The sequence below is a fragment of the Hyperolius riggenbachi genome, chromosome 1, assembly GCF_040937935.1.
Source record: "Hyperolius riggenbachi isolate aHypRig1 chromosome 1, aHypRig1.pri, whole genome shotgun sequence".
Classification (NCBI taxonomy): Eukaryota; Metazoa; Chordata; class Amphibia; order Anura; family Hyperoliidae; genus Hyperolius; species Hyperolius riggenbachi.
In genome coordinates this window covers 607,542,860-607,570,586 of record NC_090646.1, presented here as the reverse complement: position 1 = coordinate 607,570,586, position 27,727 = coordinate 607,542,860, and the positions used below count along the sequence as shown (strand labels likewise).

Genomic DNA, 27,727 nt, shown 5'->3' with positions numbered 1-27,727 from the left:
TGAATGATTCATCTGCATTGATGTGCGGACCCCAACAACTGGACTACATCACACACCCAGCACTCACTACAGGCAAAGGGGGGTGTTAGCTTCAGTGATAATATGTGCACAAATTATCACCTAATAGACTTCCCTACGGCGGTGACGTACCCCCTCGGGGAAGACCTAACACTAATCTAGCGATAAAAACATAATATTCCTCGTGCTGCTAGTCCTACAAATGGTATACACCTTTCATAAAACAAAACAGACAAAAGTAACAGCGCTCAAGGATGCATCCGAACGGCAAGCCTACAGAGGCAATGCAGGATTGTTCTGATCCTTGAGCCCTTTCGGGTCTTCGGCGGCTGACCGCACTGGGACACAGGAGGACGGCGGAAGCCTCGTTAGGATTTAGAGGATTCCCCCTCCTGACAGGGCTGTGGATTTGGTACAAAAATCATCTGACTCCGGTTTCTCAGTTTATGAAATCTCCTCCGACTCCAGGTACCCAAAATTGCTCCGACTCCCCAGCTCTGCCTCCTGAGGCAAGTACCCCCAGGGGCTTTTTTTTTTTTTTTTTTTAAACCAGAGCATTAAAAATATGAGCCAAGAACAAACAGCATTTTTGGCATTTTTATTTGAGGATAAGTAGCTTGGTGCACAGATATCCCTGAATCTCAAATTAGCCGTTCACTTTACAAACAAAAGAAATTTCTAGTAGTGCCCCTGACAAATTAAATTTCACGGTTCTCTGTCTCTCTCGGTAGACCACTAATTACTTTAGTTAGGCACATCACAGAAAATGCAATCTGACACAGCTTTTTCATCGCTGACTTTCCTTCCACACTGATAATATGAAAAAAGCAAAAAAAAAAAGCTTTAGCTTATGAAAAGACTGATAAAAAAACTGGTGCTGAGAAAGTTTGGCAACATTTCAGTACTAAATTGCATAATAAAAAAAAAATTGAGCTGAGATTTGGACTGGTTTTTGGCTATTCTAAAGCCACATAAAAATGGGAAAATACTTGGAGTTTCTTTTTTTTTTTTTTAATTAGTTGGATGTTATGGTGGGTACAGAAATCAAAGGATTGATGTCCAGTCCACTTGCTCTTGGTTAGGTATCTTATTGATAAGCCAGTGCTGTAAATCGGACCCGATTTGTAGGTTAGTCATGTATGCTCTGCTGTAGACTGGCATTGTTACCAGGGACTTAGCAAGAAAGTGTAAATCATTTTATGCCACAATGTGACACCCACCTGTGTGTTTTGTTTCACAAACTGTAACCAAGAATTGAACTTCATCCCAATCAGTAGCTGCTACCCCCTTTACCACGAGAAATCTTTACTTTTTCTCAAATGGTTTATAAGGGGTTCTGTATGGCTGGTATTGTGGTGAAACCCCTCCCACAGTGTGATGTCAGGACATAGGACCTGACAGCTTCCTGTCTATGGAGAATCTCCCTCTGTGCATATGTATAACTATAAAAAAAACTACTTTTAAGCTGTTACTGATTAGAGACAGTAAAACATTCAACCTACTTTGTAAATGTGTAAATCTAAAAGAAAACCATGATATACCTAAAGTCATTTTTAGGAGTAGGAAGATAAATATAATTGTTTGTTTCATCAGTTTATTTTTACCTTGGGTTCACAGTAAAGTGAATTCCTTTGCTCTGCAGTTTGGCAGGAATGGGTTAATCAACTAGTGTGTGTATTTTTGGGTTCATCGTCTATTCTATGCCCATGTTCCAGTTTTGTGCTGTAGGATTTTATCTCCCATGCTGAATACAATACAGTATACAATACAGTATGTGTGGCTACAGCTAAAGGGTTTAACAGCTTGACTCACAGACCAGCATGGGTCTATTGTTCAGTCTGTACACTAGGCAAGAGCCCAAAAAACCATAGTAATCATTTCAAACTCTTTCTGCTAGGCTAGAGCCTTTGTATGGCCAGATATTGAATGGGGCTCTCAGGCCTTTCGCAGCTGACCTGGCCTCTTTCTGTTGGCTGCGTAACACTTTCACCTTCTACGTCTGTTGGATTATTTTCTAAATGCAAGTAATTACACTAGCTCACTTATGTACCTTTTATGCAACTTTTCCCTACATTTTGATGTCATTCCAAAATCAAATCACCTAGTTCCTTTTCCAATTTGCTAAAAATTATCTGCATGATTTAAAGAGGAACGCAAACCAAGGATTGAATGTCATTCCAGTAAGTAGCTGATACCCCCATTCCCTCGAGTAATCTTTTCCTTTTCTTGAATAGATCATCAGGGGGGTCTGTATGGCTGATATTGTGGTCAAACCGCTCCCACAGTGTGATGTCATGACCATGGTCCTGACAGTTTGCGGTCTGTGAACCTTGTTGCATTGTGGGAAATAACCACCTTTTTCCTACTGCCAATCAGTCAATATTGGCCTCAATTCACGAAGATCAAGCTGGAGGTAATAAGGCAAGAGAACTTGCCACCACACAGTGAGAGGGTTATCTTCTCTCTTCATTCCTTAACCTCCCTGGCGGTTTATTAAAATCCGCCAGGGGGCAGCAAATACGTTTTTTTTTTTTCATTTGTTTTTTTTCATGTAGCGAGACAACGTTCAAAGAACGAGATCTCCTGGAGGGCTTCCCCCGTCGCCATGGCGACAGGGCGGGATGACGTCATCGACGTCGTGACGTCAAAGGGGATTCCGATCCACCCCACAGCGCTGCCTGGCACTGATTGGCCAGGCAGCGCACGGGGTCTGGGGGGGGCGGCTGCGGCGACGCGGATCGGCGGGTAGCAGCGGCGATCGGGCACTGCACGCAGATAGCAAAGTGCTAGCTGCATGCAGCAAAAAAAAATCATGCAAATCGGCCCAGCGGGGCCTGAGCGGTGCCTTCCGGCGGGAAGCTCGGGCTTACCGCCAGGAAGGTTAAAGAGGAACTCCAGTGAAAATAGTGTAATAAAAAATGTGCTTCATTTTTACAATAATTATGTATAAATGATTTAGTCAGTGTTTTCTCATTGTAAAATCTTTCCTCTCCCTGATTTACATTCTGACATTTATTACATGGTGACATTTTTACTGTGGGCAGGTTATGTAGCTGCTGCTAGCTGTTTTGGCTGTTGGAGACAGCTGTAAACAGCTATTTCCTGTCTGTGAACCTTTCTGCATTGTAGCAAACTGTCAAAAGTACCGCGGTCCTCAGAGCTTGTGGGAGGGGTTTCACCACAATATCAGTCATACAGCTCCCCCTGATGGTCTGTTTGTGAAAAGCAATAGATTTCTCATGTAAAGGGGGTATCATCTACTGATTGGGATAAAGTTAAATTTTTGATTGGAGTTTCTTTGTTATATCCTCTGTAGTTATTTTCCAACGCAGTTAATTAACAGCCTGTCTTTAACTTTAGAATTCTATCTATTTTATTTATTTATTGTATTTATAAAGCGCCAACATATTACGCAGCGCTGAATTCTGGAGTTATTTTAAAGAGACTCCGTAACAAAAATTGCATCCTGTTTTTTATCATCCTACAAGTTCAAAAAGCTATTCTAATGTGTTCTGGCTTACTGCAGCACTTTATACTATCACTGTCTCTGTAATAAATCAATGTATCTTTCCCCTGTCAGACTTGTCGGCCTGTGTCTGGAAGGCTGCCAAGTTCTTCAGTGTTATGGCTCTGCTATGAACTCCCCCTTCCAGGCCCCTCTATGCACACTGCCTGTGTGTTATTTAGGATTAGAGCAGCTTCTCTCTTATCTTTTACAAGCTGGATAAATCATCCTCTGAGCTGGCTGGGCTTTCACATACTGAAGAATTACAGACAAGGGCAAAGCTGTTTGCAGGAAGAAACAAGCAGCCTGAAACTTCAGTGCATGAGAACAGGGGGAAAGAAACACACAAATGATCTCTTGAGATTCAAAAGGATGGCTGTATACAGCCTGCTTGTGTATGGATGTATTTTCTATGTGTGGACATACTGTACATCAACCTACTTCCTGTTTTGGTGGCCATTTTGTTTGTTTATAAACAAACTTTTTAAAACTGTTTTTAACTACTTTTAATGCGGCGAGGAGCGACAAAATTGTGTCAGAGGGTAATAGATGTCCCCTAACCAGAGGCGGCCTTAGAGTACGCAAGGCCTGGGGCGAGTGTCATATGCGGGGCCTAGAGGCATAAGTGAAGGTCATGTACCGTACCACCACAGTCACGGGCTTGCCCACCTCAAAAGCAGGATGCCTTATTATTCTTTAAAAACTTGTTAAAGTGAACCTAAAGTCACTTAAAAAAATGAGATTAACTCACCTGGGGCTTCCCTCAGCCACCTGCAGACGATCGGTGCCCTCGCAGCTCCGCTCCGATGTCCCAGGACCCGCCGGCGAGCACTTCCGGTTTGGCCGTCACCGGCCGACAGGGATGGGAACGCGAGTGATTGTTCGCGTTCCCAGCCTGTATATCGCCCCCTATGCTGCTATTGCGACCTCCTGGCCGCAATAGCAGCATAGGGGGCGATATACAGGCTGGGAACGCGAACAATCACCCGCGTTCCCATCCCTGTCGGCCGGTGACGGCCAAACCGGAAGTGCTCGCCGGCGGGTCCTGGGACATCGGAGCGGAGCTGCGAGGGCACCGATCGTCTGCAGGGGGCTGAGGGAAGCCCCAGGTGAGTTAATCTCGTTTTTTTTTAAGTGACTTTAGGTTCACTTTAAAGGCCCCTAAGCCAACCAATACAGGAACAATTACAATACGTAATGTAATCAAACTGTACCTATCCCTAGCTCCCCAGCCAGCCTCTACCTATCCCTAGCTCCCCATGAAACCTAGCACCAATCACCAGCCAGTCTGGAAGCTCCAGCCTCAGCCCCCTCTAGCTCCAGTCCATGCTTGGCTAACCTAAATGCCCCTGGGGCCCTCAGGCTGAGGCTCTTGCACATTACCTTAATCTGACATTTGGCAAGCTTCATGTCAGTGCAGAAATTCATTACAAAAATGCAAACGGCACAGTACAGTACAGTAAAGCATGCTGAAGACTAAAACCTAAGCATTAAAAGGGGGGGGGGAGGGGGGCGGTGCAAAATATAAGGTGTGTAAAACAAAATGGGAAGATCTGAGTATTTGGAAATGACACACTGCTCAGAACACAAACCGCTAGACTTCTGTAGACCTTTCCTTCACCACCAACAAAATGAGCATGGCATGGTGGGCATGACATGTGGGGCCCTCTTCATGTGCGGGGCCTGGGGCGATCGCCCCACTTGCCACCCCAAAAGGCCACCTCTGCCCCTAACGCACTGGTATGTTTACTTTTTGTGTGATTTTAACAATACAGATTCTCTTTAAGGATTGAAGAGTTAAATTAAAGACAGAAGAGTTAACTTTAGGTTTGCCTGAGGTAAAATGTTTCCTGAATACTACATGCCTCATCACCATGATGATAACTCTAAAAATGTTATTAAAGACAGGAGATAAGCTTAGTGAATTGAGGCCAATATCTCTTTCTGTGTATAGAACTCTCAGGAACGATCATCCTGTAGAGATCACCTGGCAGAACTAAAGATGTCACCACCAATGCTGAATTTCGGAATGTAAATCAGGGAGAGGAAGAATTTTACAATGGACAAACACTGACTAAATTAATCTCTAAAATAATTTTGTAAAAAATAAACAATTGTATACATTATGTTATTGTCACTACACTACAGTTCCTCCTTATGATGTCATCAACTATTTTTCAGTTTTGTTTTTTTCTTGGCCAAAGTACATGCTGTCTAAGTACACCTGTTATGAATGGTCATTTGTAATTCTCCACTCTTGTGCATTATGGGTTTGCAATTGCGGTCACACTGGCTTCTGCATCAGCTCTGAAACACCCAATAGTTATGTGGGATGTGGAGTTGTCAACACACTTCAACCTGTCCATTGCAGTCTAGCTGAATTTCTTTTTTTCTTTATATTTTAAAGCAGCTGGCCAGTTTGGGGAGCAGACACTGCATCTTATTTTCTTTGCAATAATGTGACAGAAAAGCACACCTGATGTAAGTCAAAGCGCCCCCAAGCCCATGCTGAGTGTTGCATGCTCACCTGTCACGATGGTGTGTATCCTCGCCTCCTCCAGTGTCTGGCACCTTGCCACCGTGAGCGCCTGTACCGTGTGACCGACGCATGAAGTTTTGTGGCGGCTCTGGGACGATTCCCAATACGTTTCATGCTTGGAAAGCGGTCTACAGTGTGTGTGTGGGCAGAGAAGGATCTCTCTGCTCAGATTTGATCAGAGAGTGATCTGATGGAGATCTGTTGGCATATTAAAAGTTGTGTCCACCTTTAATGTGTTTTCCTTGTGACAACTACATTTTTAAGAAATGTGTTAATCACAAATCTGGTTTCCATAGTCGTTCTTTAGCGTAGTCCAGTTTTGTACAAGATGATGTCAGAACACACCCCTGCGATGGCTGAGAAGGGCCAAAGACGTCAGCACATACCGAGCACCTGAGTGCAGCAGACTGGTCCTCTCCTTCCTGCCAACAGAGGCCACAAGGGTGCTAAAATAAAAAGAAAAGGCCACAGGAAACCTTCGCTTTAATTTTGCTATGTAGGCTATAATGGATCTTTAAAAACTTTAGTTCCTGCTGTTCAAACAAAGTAGAATTCTAAAAGGTAATCCTAAGCTTCCTCGTGATTGACGCGCTATCTAAGATCTCCACAGGAAAGAAGAGTGTACTCGGTGATTAAGATCTGTCCTGTGCTGGAATCTCACTCACACACACAGTTCCAGAAGTCAATGAAGACTTCAGAGTTCTCTTGTCCAGGCAGGTCTGAAGTGACATCACTGCTGCTTTCATTTCAACATGGGAGAGGAACGATTCCCTCATGTGTACTTGAGACCCCCAGCAGTTTATGGTGATAAATTTGAGCATGCTGCTCTAGTTTCATGACACAGCTGGAATATTATACCAAAAGTCTACTTTTTTTTATTTATTTTTTTCAAGTGAACACCAAAAGCAATGATTCCAGTCCTGCAATGTCCTAAGTCTGTCAGACCACACAATATCACAGCCTGCAGTGCACTTCAGTGTGATGGTCACAGCAATTCCAGACAGCCCATGTGTAAAGACCCACTCCAGATATATGAAAAGGCTCTATTGTTTACTTGCGCACCCCACAGTCCTTTTTTTCTATTCAGCCAGCAAAATGTGTGACTACTTGGCACATTCCTGCTGAAGGTTTAAATCGGGCTTTCGGTGGGAGTGTATGATGAGTGGACTGATGAACACGAGGGCAGATAGTTGACGTAGTTCTAAAGTGCCCATGAACTTTGTGACAATGCTTACAAGCTTATTTCTTAGCCATACAAGATCTCAGAAATTAGACTACAAATCTGTTCCTACAAAAGATGCATTCACTGGCCATACAGGCAAACTGTGACCAGAGATGAGCAAAAAAGGAAAAAATAAACATGGCATGCAAATGTCCACAGCTGGTTCAATAATCGACAGCTAGAGACTTTGATTAGCTACACTTAATATCCTCTTGGGGTTAGTTAAAAATGTGTAGGTTACAACTTCTTCTGCTTCTTTCTACTTGTGAAGTTGCTCCTAGAACATCATGACACACTACCTCATGCAGTTCAATGCAATGGAGGGTCCTGATTGCACATCAGCACCCTGCATTGGGATTTCCTACAGCAATTATTTACTCGGTTCCTACTTGGGCAGATGCAAGATAGCAATGTAAAGGCAAATCCGCTCAAGATATGCTGTGCTCTGCCGCATTTCCTCGCCATCATTCACATTACCTGCCATTTTGCATCTGCTTTGCCGTCGCTGCTGCTAACACTACCACTCGGTCCAGGGATTAGCTGGTATTCACAGACCGGAGGTCGGCTGTAGCATGGGAATTCTCATTGGTTTACAATAGATCAATTCTCCCTAGCAACAGGGAGGATTTTTATTAGTCCACCATTTTGCAGTCTAGTGAAGAGTCCCATGCTTCTGCCAGGCTTCGGTTTCAATATACCGGCTTCTTGGCTGCAGTGGCCTGAGCGGTGGGTACCAGTGGCACCGGAACCAAATCCAGGAATAGGTGAGTATTCGCATGTCGCATGTGGAGGCCAGCCTAGTACTTTAAATTCAGGTCAGAGGGATCTGGCTTTTTGCCACATTGGGCAGCGATCTATTTTTGTGTGGCTACCTTATGAATAAGTGTAAAGCTTGAGCATTCAATTTCAAATTACACCAAAATGTTTCATACTGGCATTGTTTTTTAGTTACCAGTGGTTCTGAGATGCATCTAAGATGTTGTCAGCTTGATCATGTTGTTTTCAATTGTGACAATATTAATTTGTCTGTAGGTTTGTTTGTTTTATTGATGAAATGAAAATGGTTAGTTATTTTCTCCAAAGTAAATTCTGAGCACAATCCTGAAATCACATCTCATTTTTTGCTTCCTTATGCCTGCACAGATCACATGATTTTGACCAGCCTATCAAAGACCTACATATTGATCACACAACACAATTAAATGTATGCTGCTTCGGGGGAATTTGTGTAGGGGAAATTCACCAAGTCTTTTGAGGAAATGACTAGCTGAAGGAACTACATTTCAGTATTGAGCAGATGAAGGCAGATAAGTCTGTAAACTTAAATTTTCTCACAGAAGCGGTTGCAGTTTTCCTAATTTTTGGATTGATTGTGTCTTGTGGTCATTTTGCTTCAATAATGGTGTAATAATGCCAAAGCATAAGGGAGTAAAATTATTTAAAATGAACACATGAGGTAGCTGCAAATGAATATTACATACTAACCTCGCTGTCAGTTCCTCTCAGAAGCATTCAAGCATCAACATTTTCTTCTTACAGTAATCCCTTCCAGTTCTGACAACATTTTGTCAGAACTGAAATATACCAGTGGCTGTCAGTTATATATCAGTAGCTGTCAGTTACAACTGAATGTGCAAGGTAATGTCCATGTTTCCCTATGGCTCAAGTGGGTGAAATTACAGTTTAACAGTGTGCTGACCAGGAAGCTGTTATGGAGTAATGGCTATTTTTAAAGAGAACCTGAACTGAAAATAAAAAGTCAAAATAACCATACACAGGTCATACTTGCCTCCTGTGTAGTCTACTCCTAGAATCCCTTTCTCTTCTTTTGCGTCCCATTTGTCCACTGTGATCAATGGATTTCTCCGTCCTCCATTTCAAAAATGGCTATTACCCCATAACCGCTTCCTGGTCAGAACACTGTTAAACTGTAATATCACCCACTTGAGCCATTGGGAATCCTGCACATTACCTTGCACATTCAGTTGTAACTGACAGCTGCTAATATATAACTGACAACAACTGGTATATTTCATTTGCAGCTACGTCATCTGTTTGTTTTAAATAATTTTCCTTGCTTCAGGTTCCCTTTAAGATGGAGGTTGGAGAAATCCATTGATCACAGTGGACAAATGGGACACAGGAGAGGAGAAAGATTGATGAGCAGACTACACTGGAGGTAAGTATGACCTGTGTATGCTTATTTTGACTTTTTTTATTTTCAGTTCAGGTTCTCTAAAGTTACTTCCAGTTCTGACAAGATTTTGTCAGGACTGAATTATATCAGTTGCTGTCAGTTATAACTGAAAGGACAACAGATGAGCAAGGTAATGTCTGTTTCCCTATGGCTCTAATGGGCGATATTACAGTTTAACAGTGTGCTGACCAGGAAGCTCTTATGGGGTAATGGCTATTTTCACAATGTAGGGTGGAGAATTCCATTCATCACAGCGGACAAACAGGACGCAGGAGAGGAGAAAGATTAATGAGAAGACTACATGGGAGGTAAGTATGACGTGTATGTTTATTTTGACTTTTAATTTTCAGTTCAGGTTTGCTTTAATGTTAATAAAGACACAAGTTCTCGTCTGCATTTTTAAATGTATGTGCAATTCATTTCACAAAGGCTCCAAGGTGTCGGAATGTAAAAATGTGAGACAAAAGGATGAAAGCAAACCACAATATTTGAATCTTAGTGTTTTCATAGCATATTTGTTATGAATGTCATTTTTAAGAAGGCATACAAGTGTATGACCAGTTTTACTCCAAAGAAACAAAAGCACCCGTATTGGCCTACACACTGAATGCAAATGTGCAACCGGCCATGTCAAAAGATGTTTAGTGGTAATGGTTTTCTTTGTTGCGTCATTTCTTTGACTACTCTCAATGGCTTTGTTATGCAAGTAAAATGTTACAGGGTTGCAGACTGTGCTAAAGAATAAATTGCCGTGTGTCTTGAGCTGATATGACGAATGTGGTTTTGGGTCTTGCCAGGTATGTTCTGCAGAGATTAGTCCTCTTATCAATGCTGTAGACCTCTTTTACAGTGTGGTATCCTTACAGTCGTTCACCTGCAGAGACAACTGCCGAGAGGAACATAACTGAATATTTTCATTTTACTAACTGATTAGTTGTTCTATGCCAGTCTTTCTCATCTTTTTTACCCTGGAGGAACCCTGCAAATACTTTTTGGATCTCATGGAACCCCTGGCATGGTCTTTAAAAGCTGATGTGGCGGTTTATGCCACTATCCTATCCCCTATTAGGCTCCCTGCACACAGCAAATCCATTTTGCAATTCCGATTTGCAATTCTGATTTTCCCTGAATAAAAACAGAAAAACCGATAAACGCAGCATGCAAAATCAGAATTGTGTGCAGGGAGCCTTACAGTTCCTTTTTATTACAATGTCTAATGCTTTATATTAATGTGCTCATTATTCTGAACCCCATTTTAGTGCTGCTTGTGAAGTACTCCCTATTATAGTGTGCTCACTGTCGTACTACCCCAACCCCCACGATGGGGAATGCCAAGGAGCCCCTGTAGAGTACTCAAGGAACCCTGTTTGAGGAAGCCTGTTCTAGGCATATAGGGTGCTCTAGGATATTGGTGTATCTTCACAGAAAGTTTGTTTAAGATCTGTGTTTTGAGGGTATAAATAAAGGCTTGAAACTTGTTAAAACAAACTTGAATTTGACCTTCATTTGGATGGAAGCCAGGGCCTGCGTCAACTGAAGAATTTTGGTATGCCTTGGGAGCTGTTAACCAGCTTCTACACCGCTACCATGGAATACATCCTTTGCTCCTCAGTCATCACTTGGTATGCTGGTGCAATGGCTAGCAACATGTATGAACTGCAGGGAGTCATCAGTGATGCGGAAAAGATTTTCTGATCCTCCCTGCCTCCTCTTAATTATGAGGGCCGCCAGGATTTCCCACAATTCCTCCCACCCAGGCCAGCTTCTTCGAGTGCCTCCCATCTGGTTGTCTTTATAGAGAACTATCCCATCTAGAACAACTAGACGCAGGAACACCTTCTTACCCAAAGCAGTTTTTCTGTTACACGCCAATCCTTCTACGTGATTCTAACCCTGTAGTCAGCATAACTCCCAGCCGCCCAATCTGATCTTCACCACACCCCCTGAGCAGTATTGTCCCACCCAAACCCTGGCACATATTTGCCATAACTGCTCTAAATGGTTAAAACTTATACTCTCCATGCTTGCCTCAATTGTTTATCTCCTGTATATGTAACCTGTACCATTGAATATCTTTTAATGTCCAAAGTACTTTTGACTATGCCATGTGAACCACGAGCAATTCCGAGTACAACATCATCATACTCGCTGAATAAATGTGATTCTGAGATATGTGGTGATCGATAGATAAGTGTTGATTCGTGTAGCGTGGTCTAGTAGCGGCATTCATTGACAAAATATTGTTGGTGGAACACTGCTTGGGGTGGCATTGCAGTCAGGTGAGAAGTTTTCATTGCATGGACTAGCTATTTTGCAGTTTCATGAAACAGAAAGCCGCATGTCAAATTCTGGAGATCTTTTGGATGTGCAGGAGAACTGGAGAAGCATCAGCTATGTCATTGTAACATACCTTTTCTGGTGGCTTCAACCTGGTTAAATATATGCTGAGGAGTGGGAAGACATTTGTGTACATTAGATTTACAAGCGGATAGGAGACAAAATTATGGGGACCCCATTAACACTGCTACTTGAGCTGACAGGCTTACTGAAATGTGATAATATATGAATGTACTGTTTTGTAGATAGCTTTGCTCATTAGCACTAGGCACCTTTGGCACGTATCACTTTGTTCCCCTGATGAACACCGTTTTTTTTGAGGGTTTCGAAACATGTAGGGTTGTATAGAGGGAGGTGTTTTGTATTTACTATGCAGTGTGAGAGGTTAGCATTATCCCAACTTATATAGTGGATTAGTCCAAACTACTCTCTCCTCCATACTACTTCACTATTTACATTTTTGTATGTCAGCAGCACTACACTTGTCAGTGTCCTCTCTAATACTTTTTTAATATATTTAATTAAAAGTTATGTTTTAACCTTCATCGCATTCCTTGCATGCAAGGTTATTCAGTTTTTTTTCCAAATCAGGTGTGTGTAATTTTTTGGACTCCATTAACAGTGAAGCATTCAAGGATCTGTATTGTACAGTGCTTATGATGAGAAATTGTGCATATGTTTTGCGGTTGCTGCTAGAAGCCAATGAGTGTGAGCTGGAATATAATGTGGTTATTTTTGTTATATATTGGCTGCCGCTATGTTGGGAGTGTGTTGGAGCTGAAAGGGGAGAGTTTGTATTCTGATCATTATCTGATGTTCTGTAAGAGTAATGAAGTGGTAGTAGAATGTTCTTCAGGGTCAAAAGTACCAAATGGTGCAGTAAAATGTAAAGCAGATACGTTTCTAAGTAGCATGTCAGAAGATCCCATCTGATACAAGCAGACTATGAATAGTAATGGGACCCATACCCCTTTTCGGCATACATTCCGAGTTATGTTCAATCTTGAACTTCTGTATTTTTGGTCTACGGCTTTTCCATCAGAAGTTTTCCATCAGAAGTTTTCCACTTGTTGTCTGAGACAAATCTGTTGGATGCTTGAATAATCCAATATTTTAGCACGGGCATCTTCCACTGTGCTTGGAAATGTAAACAGTCAGTTCACTAACTTTTTTTTCAGAGAAGTGCTGTCCATCTTCATGGGCAGGGGTTGTGTCTAGCACCGTATTTTTCAGTTGAATGGGGCAGAGCATCAATGTCCTGGCTTTGAATGGGAGTGGGGGGGCAGAGCCACGGACAAACAAAAGGTGGGCCTGACACAAAAAAGTAGTCCAGGCAAGTGAGTGCGGCTCGGGGGCGCCAGTTGAACAGCCCTGCCTCAGAGGAACTCACAATCTAATCTTTAACAAAAGTCATGAAGTGGCCATACATCACTCGATGTGTGGCCAGATTGACCATTAGATAGATCCCTTTCTGATCCAATATGGAGTCCATTGGTCATCGCGATGTCGAATGCTATTACCACCATGCACGTAATCAAGCCCTTGTGACTACAATTTTTCCACCATTCCCAATTGATCCCTTCGACCAATTAGGCTGATTTTTGCCCAGAAATTGATCAAAGGCTCAATTGGGCATCCATGTTGCAGCACAGATTTGCATCCGATTTGATACTTTTATGGAATTGGAACTTCGATCAGGCTGGAATATGCAGTAGTGTATTGGCACTGATAGTCTTATGCTAGATACACACTGTACGATTTTCCGTGCAATAGATGCATCCGATTAATAAAATCCCTCATGTCCGATATTACTCCTGATCGATTATGCGCTTGATTTCTCATAGAAGTGAATGGAAAAAGATAAAAAATAAACGAGCGAAGATAAGACTCAAGCGTAGAATCGAGCGAAAAAAATGATCGGGTCGGAAAATCGTACCGTGTGTACCCAGCATTATGTTCCTCTTGTTTATCAAACCAATTTTGGGGCAACCAATTAAGTTATATGTATATTTACGGTCTGTGGGAGGAACCCAGAGTTCCTGGAGTAAACAAACGTAAACACAGGGATTGCATAAAAAACATGCAGTTTAATCCCTAGGGCAGTGGTTCCCAACCTTTTCCAGGTCGTGACACATCACGACAAACATTCAGATATCCGGGACACGTCACATCATGCCAAACATTCAGATATACATGACACGTCCCGTATGATAGAAAAGAGGGGCTCAGTAACAATCTGATGATGATGCAGGCACAATGAGGGGCTCAGTAACAATCTGCTGATACTGCAGGCACAATGAGGGGCTCAGTAACAATCTGCGGATGCTGCAGGCACAATGAGGGGCTCAGTAACAATCTGCTGATGCTGCAGGCACAATGAGGGGCTCAGAAACAATCTGCTGATGCTGCAGGCACAACGAGGGGCTCAGTGACAATCTGCTGGTGCTGCAGGCACAATGAGGGGCTCAGTAACAATCTGCTGATGCTGCAGGTACAATGAGGGGCTCAGTAACAATCTGCTGATGCTGCAGGCACAATGAGGGGCTCAGAAACAATCTGCTGATGCTGCAGTGCCCCAGTATAGCTAGTATAGTGCCCCAGTATAGTGCCCCAGTATAGCCAGAATAGTGCCCCAGTATAGCCAGAATAGAGTGTAGCCAGAATAGTGCCCCAGGATAGCCAGAATAGTGCCCCAGGATAGCCAGAATAGTGCCCCAGGATAGCCAGAATAGAGTGTAGCCAGAATATTGCCCCAGGATAGCCAGAATAGTGCCCCAGGATAGCCAGAATAGTGCCCCAGGATAGCCAGAATAGTGCCCCAGAATAGCCAGAATAGTGCCCCAGGATAGCCAGTATAGTGCCCCAGGATAGCCAGTATAGTGCCCCAGGATAGCCAGTATAGTGCCCCAGGATAGCCAGTATAGTGCCCCAGGATAGCCAGTATAGTGCCCCAGGATAGCTAGTACAGTGCCCCAGGATAGCTAGTACAGTGCCCCAGGATAGCTAGTACAGTGCCCCAGGATAGCTAGTACAGTGCCCCAGGATAGCCAGTACAGTGCCCCAGGATAGCCAGTACAGTGCCCCAGGATAGCTAGTACAGTGCCCCAGGATAGCGCCCCAGGAAGGGAAGAGGACAGTCCTGCGGCCCAACTGGGAGCGTCCCGCGGACCACAGGCAGGTTGGGGATCCCAGCCCTAACTCACCCCTCCATAGCCACCACTCCGCCCCTTCTTCTCCTCCCTGAGCCACTCATTCGCACCGTGGCTCCGTCCTCGATGCGCTGCCTCCGCCCTCTGCCTGTAGTTAGTGCAGATCTACAAGAAAATGGCCGCCGCATGTCTGCAAATGTGAACGGCGGCGGCCATTTTCTTGTAGCCCTGAGAAGGGCGATCTGCGGGGGAGACTAGCAGGGGGAGCAGAGAGCGGCGACACATAGCTGGTGCTGCCGCGACACATGAATGTGTCGCGGCACACCGGTTGGGAACCTCTGCCCTAGGGTGACAATTCTGGTCACAAGCTCATACAGACATGTCACGCAGGTAAAGCCAATTGGCATGTACAGTGGTGTGAAAAACTATTTATTTGCCCCCTTCCTGATTTCTTATTCTTTTGCATGTTTGTCACACTTAAATGTTTCTGCTCATCAAAAAACGTTAACTATTAGTCCATGATAACATAATTAAACACAAAATGCAGTTTTAAATGATGGTTTTTATTATTTAGTGAGGAAAAAAACTCAAAACCTACATGGCCCAGTGTGAAAAAGAAATTGCCCCCTGAACCTAATAACTGGTTGGGCCACACTTAGCAGCAATAACTGCAATCAAGCGTTTGCGATAACTTGCAACAAGTCTTTTACAGCTCTCTGGAGGAATTTTGGCCCACTCATCTTTGCAGAATTGTTGTAATTTAGCTTTATTTGAGGGTTTTCTAGCATGAACCGCCTTTTTAAGGTCATGCCACAACCTCTCAATAGGATTCAGGTCAGGACTTTGACTAGGCCACTGCAAAGTCTTCATTATGTTTTTCTTCAGCCATTCAGAGGTGGATTTGCTGGTGTCTTTTGGGTCATTGTCCTGATGCAGCACCCAAGATCGCTTCAGCTTGAGTTGACAAACAGATGGCCGGACATTCTCCTTCAGGATTTTTTGGTAGACAGTAGAATTCATGGTTCCATCTATCACAGCAAGCCTTCCAGGTCCTGAAGCAGCAAAACAACCCCAGACCATCACACTACCACCACTATATTTTACTGTTGGTATGATGTTCTTTTGTTGAAATGCTGTGTTACTTCTATGCCAGATGTAACGGGACACGCACCTTCCAAAAAGTTCAACTTTTGTCTTGTCGGTCCACAAGGTACTTTCCCAAAAGTCTTGGCAATCATTGAGATGTTTTTTAGCAAAATTGAGACGAGCCTTAATGTTCGTTTTGCTTAAAAGTGGTTTACGCCTTGGATAGCTGCAATGCAGGCCGTTTTTGCCCAGTCTCTTTCTTATGGTGGAGTCGTGAACACTGACCTTAATTGAGGCAAGTGAGGCCTGCAGTTTTTTAGATGTTGTCCTGGGGTCTTTTGTGGCCTCTCGGATGAGTTTTCTCTGCGCTCTTGGGGTAATTTTGGTCGGCCGGCCACTCCTGGGAAGGTTCATCACTGTTCCATGTTTTTGCCATTTGTGGATAATGGCTCTCACTGTGGTTCGCTGGAGTCCCAAAGCTTTAGAAATGGCTTTATAACCTTTACCAGACTGATAGATCTCAATTACAGTACTTTTCTTCTCATTTGTTCCTGAATTTCTTTGGATCTTGGCATGATGTCTAGCTTTTGAGGTGCTTTTGGTCTACTTCTCGGTGTCAGATAGCTCCTATTTAAGTGATTTCTTGATTGAAACAGGTGTGGCAGTAATCAGGCCTGGGGGTGACTACAGGAATTGAACTCAGGTGTGATAAACCACAGTTGTTGTTTTTTAACAAGGGGGGCAATCACTTTTTCACACAGGGCCATGTAGATTTGGAGTTTTTTTTTTCTCACTAAATAATAAAAACCATCATTTAAAACTGCATTTTGTGTTCAATTATGTTATCTTTGACCAATAGTTAACGGTTTTTGATGAGCAGAAACATTTAAGTGTGACAAACATGCAAAAGAATAAAAAATCTGGAAGGGGGCAAATAGTTTTTCACACCACTGTATATGTTGCTCGGGAGGTAGAGGGATGACGGCTTGGCGCATGATAGAGCGGCTTCAGGCGGGCAGGAAAGAGGGGAACAATGTGCTCTGCCATTGCCATCACTTAATGATGTGGACTGGTGGACCCCAATGTACTCCTGCACATGTGCTAGATCTAGTACATGTACAGAGTTTTAAAGTATGCTTCCCAATAGAAAAATAATCCAGTCTTGAGAGAGCCCACATCGCAGGGTGAAAACTGTCGACCCTCCCTCCTCTGCGCCTCCTTAAAGAGAATCTGTACTCTAATATTCTTACAATAAAAAGCATGCTATTCTATTCCTTATTTTCTCCTGTGCCCTCTGTGCTTTTTCTGCCATTCCCTGCAGCAATCCTGGTTTTGTAATGAACAGTTTTAGGCAGGGTTTACAAACAAGACTGGCTTCTAACCAAAGTATGATAGGCTGAGAACCGCTTACTGTGTGACTCATGCAGAGCTTGGAGGGTGTGTGTAAAGCTTTTGCCAATGACAAGCAGTGCTGCACATTCCACACATTCCAGCCTCAGCCCGACACACGACAGAGGAAAGGAGATAAGATTTATTACAGAGACAGTGCAAGTAGGAAAGGCTGCAGTAAGACAGGCCACATTAGAACAGGTATAGGAACTTATAGGATAGAAGAAATAAGGCTTAAAATGTTGTTACAGTCTCTTTAATTACTGCATGTGCTGATAAGGATACAGATGTTTATCTTGTGCTGATTGTACTTTTATAAAGATTGGCTTAAAGGTTTTGGAAGTTGGCGTGTTGCTCCTGGATTCTTTCTATTGTGAAGCATGGGTTTGACTGTGTCTTCATCCGGCTTTTGCACCGCAGTTGTATATGGGTCTAAAGCAGGGGCTGGGTGTCAAGCTCAAATACAAAGTGGGCCGAAATTATACACCAGTGACCTAGTTGCTGGCCAATTTTGATGTCTATTGGGCAACATCCTCCATTATAAAGTTCCCAGGTGGCCCCCTCCCTCCCCTATACAATTTCCTGGTGTTTAGTGCTTTCCCCCTCCCTCCCCATATGGCTTTCCTGGTGATCTAAAGCTCCACCACCAATATAGCTTCCCTGGTAGTCTATAGTGGGCCAAACATAATGTAAGGCGGGGAAACAAGTTGATGGCCAAATTTAATGGATCCTGTATGGTCTTAAGCTTCAGGCATAATTATATGGTGTGCACTCACTTTTTCCTTGTTTGAACAAAGTTTTAGCGTATACCTGAGATAAAGGAAACAAAAGGATTTATACTTACCTGGAACTTCCTCAAGCCCTATGTAGTCCATGGGCTCCATCTGTGTCCATCTGGTCCTGTCCGTTCCACCACAGTCAACCCCAGTAATGGCCCCTGACTGAGGCAGTCGGGAACTACTGCCCATACATGGCCCTGGTTGCACGCCTTCTTAGTCTGGCTCCAGAAATGTTCTGGCCTGAATGGCACAGAATGCTCCAGGCCGCGTGAGCGTGACCAAGGATGCCCGTGGCCAGCTCAGTAATCATCAGCTGACAGTGGAGAATGAACTGGACGGACATGAGGGAGCCCATGGACTACAGGGGACTGGAGGAAGCCCCAGGTAAGTATAAATCCTATTGTTGCATTTATCTCAGCTCCACTTTAATACAGATTACCCAGCAAGCTCATGGTGAACTCTGAGGAGGGTATAAGGGGCTACAATGAGATTTGGCTTTAAGTTAATCTGTCTGGCTGAAACCATTACACTGTCCTTTGTTGATTGGTAATTTCTATGCTATGTAATGTTCTACAGTTGTAAAACCTCAATATAGCCTGCACAGGACTGTATGCAGTTCATTCAATACAATATAAAGGTTTTAAGAATTTGTCTGTGTTAAAGAATTTAGTTTCAACTTTTATCAAATTGTGAAATCAGATACCTTGCCTTTAAAGAAAAAAGTGGAGGTAAAAAGTAAATTATACAATTTTCATTTTTGCCGTTAATGAAAAATGAGCTGTCTAAGTCTGACACGTTATTTAGGTTAGTCTATTATGTTTAGTCTTTTAAATGTTTATTTAGGCTAAGATGAACAATACTGGCTTAATTAAATTTACCCTTATTCTGTAACATAAGTTATGACTGCTAAGACCTGATCATCCAGACACATGGTTACGTGCTTGGCTTTCACTCTTTTTAAAGTCCAGCTCCAACATGAAAAGCCTCCATTTAAAGCAGAGCTACGAGGAAGAGTCAAAAAGTATCTTAAAGATGGCAATTAAAAAATCAGAGTAATGTAATAGACAGTTGCTCATCACATATAAATGAGTGATATGCAAAATCTTCTGTATTAGGTGCCAGACCCTCCAGTCTGATGGGAAATGTATTGTCGTGAGGGGTTAAAGTCGCCCCCAAGCCCAACTAAAGTACCTCCTTTTTTTTTTTTTTTTTTTTTTTGGGGGGGGATATGAGTAGCATATGTTCAGGGCAGGATTTCTGGAACAGCCATAAAGGCCCAGGCCTTGGGTGGCTGCAGCCCAAGGCAGCACCTGGACATGAAAGAGGGGTTGCTACATATGAAAGGGGAGGCTGAAAATGGGGAGCAACACTTGAAAAAGGGAAACTCATGAACAGTTCCCTTGGGCATCAAAGGTTGGGGCTGCATATATGGATTATACACATGGAACAGGGGGCTGCACATGGAATAGGAGGGGCACTGCTGCACATGGAAGGGGAACCACAATATACTTGGCCTAGGGGCACACAAAGTTTTAAATCCGGCCTTGCATATGTTGAGAACCTAGGTATTAGGGCACTAAAATGTGTCAGATGATGCTACTTTTAGAAAGACTCTGAAGTCTCCAAAAAAAATGAGGTTTTTACTTTTAAAAACCTCTAACATAATTGCCCCTCCTAAAACGCTGCATCCCTGCAGCTGAAAACTCCATGAATCACCCCAAACTCCCTGGGGCACATCGCGGGGCTCCTTCCGCATAAAGGCAGAGCTTTGGGCTGCAGCTCTGCCTCTACACGCGTCTATCATCAAGGATCGCCGCCTCTCCCTGCCCCTCTGTCTTCTTTCACTGAGAGGGGCTGGGGAGAGGCGGCGATCTGCGCTGATTGACATGCATGGAGGCAGAGCTACAGCCCAAAGCTCTGCCTCTGTAGGGCAGCAAAATCCACGACCAAGAAAGTCGTGGATTTAGCCAGGGGAGTTAGGGGTGATTTATGGAGTTTTCAGCCGCGGGGATGCGGCGTTTTAGGAGTGGCAATTATGTTAGAGGTTTTTTAAAGTAAAAACCTCATTTTTAGGAGTCTCTTTAATGTCTTGGATGAATGACCTATTACGTTTCTAATTTTCTTTTATCTTCTCTTTCCAGGTACAGAAATGGCACATACTCATTAATTTTCCCATTTGATACTTGAGAACCTGCATGAAGGATTACTACATTTTTTTTTTTTTTTTTTTTTTTTTTTTTTTCTCTTCTGAAACTTCAGTCTTCATGTGAGCCTTTTTAACTGGACTGAGAAACATGGCTAAGCGAAAAGAGAGGAAAATTGGGAGACGGCCTTGTGTCAAAAAGTGAATTTAGCCACTCATCAAGGTGGTGGCACAGGAGGGAGGAAAAGTACATAGACTTGTTATGGTGCTGTTCTGGGATCGAACTAATATAGTAGGAGAGAGGTAGCCTCAACTAGAAAAGAAAATTAGAAAAAAGAAGAGAAAGAAGCGTCCATTTTCTTGTTTCCAAATTATGGAACTTTTGTGGAAGACGCTGACCTGGATATTGGGCCTTGCCATGGCTTTATCGGAATCTCACAGGGATCACAGGCTCACCTATAGTTCTCAAGGTAGGACTTTGGTTATGATCTTTTAAACATTCATATCATGTATGGATCTGTTTAGGCTAAACAAACTTCCAGCTTTTTTTATTATTATTTATTAATTAAAATTATTGGTACTTGCGTATTATACAGTCCAGCACATTTGGGAGCCTCCTGTTAAAAATATATTTACTTCTCTCGCAAGATTGAACCATCTTTAGGAAGCTGAACGTCTTGGCTTTCATTTGCACCAGGTTCCAAGTCGGTATGACACACAGTTCCCGAATTGGTGGGTTTTGAAGGAGAGCTATCCACTGCATTTGGCTGTCGCTGTTACCATTAGAAGCCTTTGGTCTCTTTAGTGGGCGGCCGGTATCTTTAATGCCTAGTACCAGTCAGGTTAATAATTGATGAACTTCGGCTCCTGTTTATCATCCCCCGCCTTGTCCTCAGACTTGTTGACTCCAACTCCTCCTGTATCCCACCCCCGTTATCTCCTGCGCTCTGCTCTGTTCTGCGTAGGGTTGCCGTGCAGAAAGCTGTTCTGTTTCTGCAAGTATATTACCTGCCGAGGCCCCTGGAAACAGATTTTATCACTACACTCAGTTTCTGAGTTGGTGCTGCCAGGGCCACTGTGATTTGTTTCTGCAGGCAAGAAGGGGCCAGCCTCCAGCTGCCCAATATAGAGATCGGAGGCTTCTAATAGTAACAGCGACAGCCAAGTGTAGGGGGCACCCCTCCTTCAGCACCCACTTATTCAGAAACAGTGTGTCATACCGACTTGGGACCTGGTACAAATGAAAGCCAAGATGTTCAGCTTTCTAAAGATGGATTAACCTTGCAAGAAAAGTAAATATATATTTAACAGGAGGCTCCCAAATGTGCTGGACGGTAGAATACGTAAGTACCAAATTATTTATTAATGGCACAAAGTAATAACTTTTTTTTTTTTTTTTAATGGCCAACTGATAGAGTTCACTTATGCATGCTTTTTGGGATCTAGTCCCCTTCTTCAGGCATATTTCCAGAAGGTTAGCTGAAGTGAAACACTGACGCAGGTAAATAGTAAACACAAAGATGACAGTTGTGCTGACATCTAATTGCTAAACCGTAACCAGCACAACTGCCATCTTTGTTTTCACTATTTACCTGCATCATTGTTTTACTTCAGCTAACATCTGGAAGTATCCTGACAAAGAAGACTAGATTCCAGAAAGCTTGCATAATTAACTCTCAGCCAGTAAAAGGTATTACTTTTACAAAACTTTTTTTTTTTTCTACCTACATAAATTTGTTTGGCTAATGTACAGTTTTATGAACACTTTGTGACTTGACGAGCCAAATCTTTAAGCGACATTTGGCAGCTGGGTTTATTGTTCCAACCTTACTCCTCCCACTGCACTGTGTGTCAACCTTCCTCCCTGGTCCATAGCAACAGAAGCATCCCTCTGCCATAGCACAGCGAAGTGCCTGTACAGTGCTCTGAACCCAAACTGATGCCTGAGGGATTGGGTCCAGGGGACATGTGCTTGAGTACGCACCTTTGGATCCAACCTAATTTCGTGCCAATGTGGCCACTAATCTTGTAGATGATTCACTGGCACTGTTTCAGCAGATATCTAGCAGATGAATAGGCAGGGATACAGCAGTAGTTGGACAGAACCCACAGTCCGTGTTCTTTCATTTTTAACCGGTCAGGCATGTGGCATTGTGACCAGATTGGCAGTCCTGGCTCGGCTTTGTGTGTATATGGAGATAACTTTTCAACAAATATGTTTTCACAGTTTTGCCTTTTAATGAAGAACTATCTCACAAAACAAGAGCACATAATATCCCCGTATGTAAAAGACTACCTTTTTTTTTATATAACTTGGTAGAAAACATATAGACTGTTTTATAAATGGTACCTATCATTATGATGCCTTGAATAGCTATTACTATATGTCGCTGCTGATAAGCCAACTATTTTACATCCAAATTTTGGGTGTAAAGTTTGGCGGTGTATCCCTGCGGGGGATATTCCAAGAGCCGGGCCCACCTATGCAGAACTCTCATTGAAGCGTGCTGATGAATGCTTATCTACTTGTCCTTGCTCCAGCTTGCATCGCATGTTTACCTGGTAACTTCTGAGCTGCCCAATAGAGCTCCATGCTCGCGGCGATCACATGAGCACTAGCTTCGAGCTCTAGGGTGCAGTTCAGAAGCTGCGTAGGAGACGTGGGGGAGCAAAGCAGGGAGTGGTAGAATGTTACATCAGCACTGTACAATGCACACTGTGTATGGGACTAGGGTGCCTTATATGGGAGCGAAGAGGGTCTCCTAATCGCAGGTCACGGTTTTTTACCTCGGGAGGGGAGTGGGCCTGTATGCAAGGATATATGGTTCATTAAAGCTCAAAACCAGGGCTTTAATGAACCATTTTGTCCACACTAGGGAGCTTTTTCTCACTTCCTGTCCTGACATTTTAAAATGGCCCCTTGTGGTCCAGCAAATACAGGGATAGCAACAAAAAGTTCATGAAGGCTCTACCTCTTACCCATCTACAAAAAAATGTTGTTTAATTTTTCACACTTGTTAACTGGAAATGAGGAAAGTTTTCCCAGAGGATGACACAAATCACACTAAATATTCTTGAGGACTGAACCTGTTTTCTACATTACATCTAAAACTGAATTTAAAAAAATCATGGTGTTCGGCTTAAAGCAACCATCATGTTGTTGTTTACTGGAAGGATGGTCTAATATATACTACTTCCTGTTACTTTCCCTTTTCCTTTTCATGGTCCCTCTATGGATTGGCCTGGCTTACGTTTCCAAAGGGGAGTTCCTGTCTTTCCTTGAACACTACCAGCTGACTGTTCCTATACGGGTGGACCGCCATGGGGACTTTGTCAGTTTTACTGTGAAGAATGACAAACACTCGCGGAGGAAGAGGAGTACGGACACTAAAGATCACGAGCAGGAAGCTTCTAAGTTATTTTTTAAAATTTCTGCCTATGGCAAGCACTTTCACTTAAACCTGACACTAAATACGGATCTGGTTTCCAAACACTTTACAGTGGAATACTGGGGGAAGAACGGGCCAGAATTTAAACACGCTTTCATAGAAAACTGTCACTACACAGGATATTTACAGGACCAAAATACAACTACCAAGGTGGCTCTGAGTAACTGTAACGGCTTGGTGAGTATTTTTCAAGTTCATGCTTTACCTGTTTCTTAATCTGAGTTTTAGGATGATTTGTATTATTGTGTACTTTTAATTTAGATTGTTGTAGTATGTGACTTAAAACTATTTTCTACTAGCTGGTCGCTTGGCGTTGCCCGGGTATGTAATTGGCTAGTGTTAGCTCTGTCCACTTTTTCTAATCCTAACACACAATTACTCAATGATGACCTAGTTTGTGAGCTTTGCGGTCTTTGGCATCAATAATTGGCATTGAAATGAAATAATCTAATTGGCTGTGGCTCCACTCCTTTGAAAATCAATAGGTGAATTTTGATTAGCTTTTGTAGGCTCCACCCACTTTTCTGAATATTAATCCCAGTCACCCGGTGACCAACTGTGCAAAGTTTAAGAACGCTGCCATTGACAGACAGTGTAAGAATGGCTGCAGTTTACATTCTGGCAGTTAAATTTGTATTTTTCTCCACCCACTGATGTCCTAATGTTTCCCGGGTATGTATTTGGCTGCTGTTGGCTGTGGCCACTTTTTTCTAACCCTAACACACAATTGTCAATAATCAATGACCAAGTTTGTGAGATTTGTGGTCTTTGGCATGAATAATTTTCATTGAAATGGAACACATCTGATTCGCTGTTTGTGGCCCCACCCCTTTTCTAAATATTTAACCCCAGTCACCCAATGATCAGCTGTACCAGGTTTGAGGCTTGTGCCATTAACAGTGCAAAAATGGCAGCAATTAAATATTTGCCTTGAAAATCAATAGGTGAATTGTGATTGTTTTTTGTAGGCTCCACCCACTTTTCTGAATAATAATCCCAGTCACCCAATGACCAACTGTGCAAAGTTTTAGAACCCTACAATTAATAGTGTAAGAATGGCTGCAGTTTGCATTTTCCCAGTGAAATTTGTGTTTGTCTCCACCCACTGAAGACTCTGCATTGCCCAGGTATGTATTTGGCTGGTGCTGGCTCCGCCCACTAATTTCTAACTCTAACACAAAATTACTTAATGACCAAGTTTGTGAGCTTTGCGGTCTTTGGCATCAATTTGCATTGAAATAAAATAAATCTGATTGGCTGTGGCTCCACCCCTTTTCTGAATTTGAACCCCAATCACCCAATGGCCAACTGTACCAGGTACAGGTGATTAACGGTGCAAGAATGGCATCAATTAAATATTCCCCTTAAAGATTAATAGGTGGATTTTGATTGGCTTTTGTAGGCTCCACCCACTTTTCTGAATATTAATCTCAGTCACCCAGTGACCAACTGTGCAAAGTTTGAGAACCCTACCATTAATAGTGTAAGAATTGCTGCAGTTTACATTTTCTCAGTGAAATTTGTATTTGTCTCCACCTACTGATGACCCAGCATTGCCCGATTATGTATTTGGCTGGTGTTGGCTGCGCCCACTTTTCCTAACCCTAACACACAATTACTCAATTACTCAATGACCAAGTTTGTGAGCTTTGCGGTCTTTGGCATCAATAACCTGCATTAAAATGAAACAAATCAGATTGGCTGTTAGGGCTCCACCTCCTTATATAAATTTAAACCCCAGTCACGCAATGATCAACTGTACCAGGTTTGAGGCTTGTGCCATTAACAGTGCAAGAATGGCAGCAATGAAATATTCCCCTGAAAAATCAATAGGTAATTTTTGATTTTTTTTGTAGGCTCCACCCACTTTTCTGAATATTAACCCCAGTCACCCAGCAAACTACTGTGTAAAGTTTGAGAACTCTACCATTAACAGTGTAAGAATGGCTGCTATTTACATTTTCCCAGTAAAATTTGTATTTGTCTCCGCCCACTTATGACCCTGCGTTGCCCGCTTATGTATTTGGCTGGTGTTGGTTGTGCCCACTTTCCTAACCCTAACACACAATCAATTACTCAATTACCAAGTTTGTGAGCTTTGCAGTGTTTGGCAACAATAATTTGCATTGGAATGAAACAAATCTGATTGGCTATTTGTGGCTCCACCCCCTTTCTGAAATTGAACCCCAGTCACCCAATGATCAACTATACCAGGTTTGAGGCTTGTGCCATTAACAGTGCAAGAATGGCAGAAATGTAAATATTCCCCTTGAAAATCAATAGGTGAATTTTGATTGGCTTTTATAGGCTCCAACCACTTTTCTGAATAATAATCCTAGTCACTCAACGACCAACTGTGCAAAGTTTGAGAACTCTACCATTAACAGTGTAAGAAAAACAAAAGTTTGCTTTCTTAAAACAGAAAGAATTTGCAATAATTCAGGTTGGAGTGAGCTTGAAATGTCTTCCAGTGCATCACTGCTGAATATATGCAAATTAACCATTGTTACCCTTAGAAGCTAAACACACCTCCAGAACCGCTGGAATGCAATGATGTGTCAGCTTGTTAATTTGTACAGAGCCATAATAATCCAACATGCATACAGACTGTTTTGGATTGTTTGATCCTCATCAGTGCATGGCATAGAGTAATTTGGCTCTATGCAGTAGGGCTTGTAATACCGAGAGGTACAGACTAACCAGCAAGCTCATGGTGACCCAGAACTCATTGGAGTGTGTGAGGGACTACAATGGTCCTAAAAGCCCCCTTACTAAGATGTTAAGAAAAACAAAAGTTTGCTTTCTTAAAACAGAAAGAATTTGCGATAATTCAGGTTGGAGTGAGCTTGAGATGTCTCCCAGTACATCACTGCTGAATATATGCAAATTAACCATTGTACCCTTAGAAGCTAAACACACCTCCAGTGTAACAGTGTAAGAATGGCTGCAGTTTACATTATCCAGTGAAATTTGTATTTGTCTCTTTTTGGTTATGGGAATAAAAAGTATCCTATACTTTATTCCAGGTAATGTACTATGTGTGTGCCAAATTTCATTCAAATCCGTTCAGCCGTTTTTGCGTGATCGAGTAACAAACATTCAAACATCCAAACTTTCCCATTTATTATATTAGTAGGATTACTTTCAGCATTGTGTGCTAAAGACAGAGTTAGTGTTGTTGAGACAAAATAAGAAAAATTAAAAAGGTAATTGCCTAAGTAGAGGGAAGCCTCAGCACAGGCTTCCCTCTACCCACGGGCCCGATCAGGCTTGGCCCCTCAAACCCCGCCGCCTTCTTCCAGTACTTGCAGGCAGCTGTGTAACTAAGGAGCTTTGGGGCCCCATTAAAATTGTGATATTTACACAGGGCCTCATATATACTCTTTTGATATGGAGCCCCAAAACCTACCAAGGACAGCTGCAGTGTCAGAGAAGTGTATTTGGAGTAAGGAACCCGTTTTTAAAGGGGCACTACAGCGAAAAACTGTAACATTTAGAATATGTGCAAACATATACAAATAAGAAGTACATTTTTCCAGAGTACAATGAGCCATAAATGACTTTTCTCCTATGTTGCTGTCACTTACAGTAGGTAGTAGAAATCTGACAGAAGTGACAGGTTTTGGACTAGTCCATCTCTTCATAGGGGATTCTCAGCAAGGCTTTTATTCTTCATAAAGATATTCCCTGAAAAGGATTTATACAAAGATGCTGGCCAGCTTCCCTGCTCCCTACACAGTTTTTTGGCAGTTGGACAGAGCAACTGCCATTCAAGTGCTTTTGAAAATAAATATATCCCTGAGAATCCCCTATAAAGAGATGGACTAGTCCAAAACCTGTCACTTCTGTCAGATTTCTACTACCAAGCACTGACCGAATACAATGGTACCAGGGAAAAATATATACAAACACCA

At 42.7% G+C, this 27,727-nt stretch overlaps 1 protein-coding gene across 6 annotated transcripts in view; it reads left to right on the top strand.

Annotated features, from left to right (window-relative positions):
- Positions 1 to 27,727, top strand: part of ADAMTS6 (ADAM metallopeptidase with thrombospondin type 1 motif 6) — a 410,266-nt gene that overhangs the window by 38,074 nt on the left and 344,465 nt on the right. For 4 of the 6 annotated variants that reach the window (XM_068249826.1, XM_068249820.1, XM_068249792.1 and 1 more), the window contains 2 exons: positions 20,363 to 20,834; positions 23,626 to 23,990. In XM_068249826.1, coding sequence (XP_068105927.1) covers positions 20,738 to 20,834; positions 23,626 to 23,990 — 462 coding nt within the window. In that variant the 5' untranslated portion in view covers positions 20,363 to 20,737. Of the gene's footprint in view, positions 1 to 9,367; positions 9,464 to 20,362; positions 20,835 to 23,625; positions 23,991 to 27,727 lie in introns of all 6 variants that reach the window. The other 2 variants (XM_068249813.1, XM_068249807.1) reach the window with 1 other exon arrangement.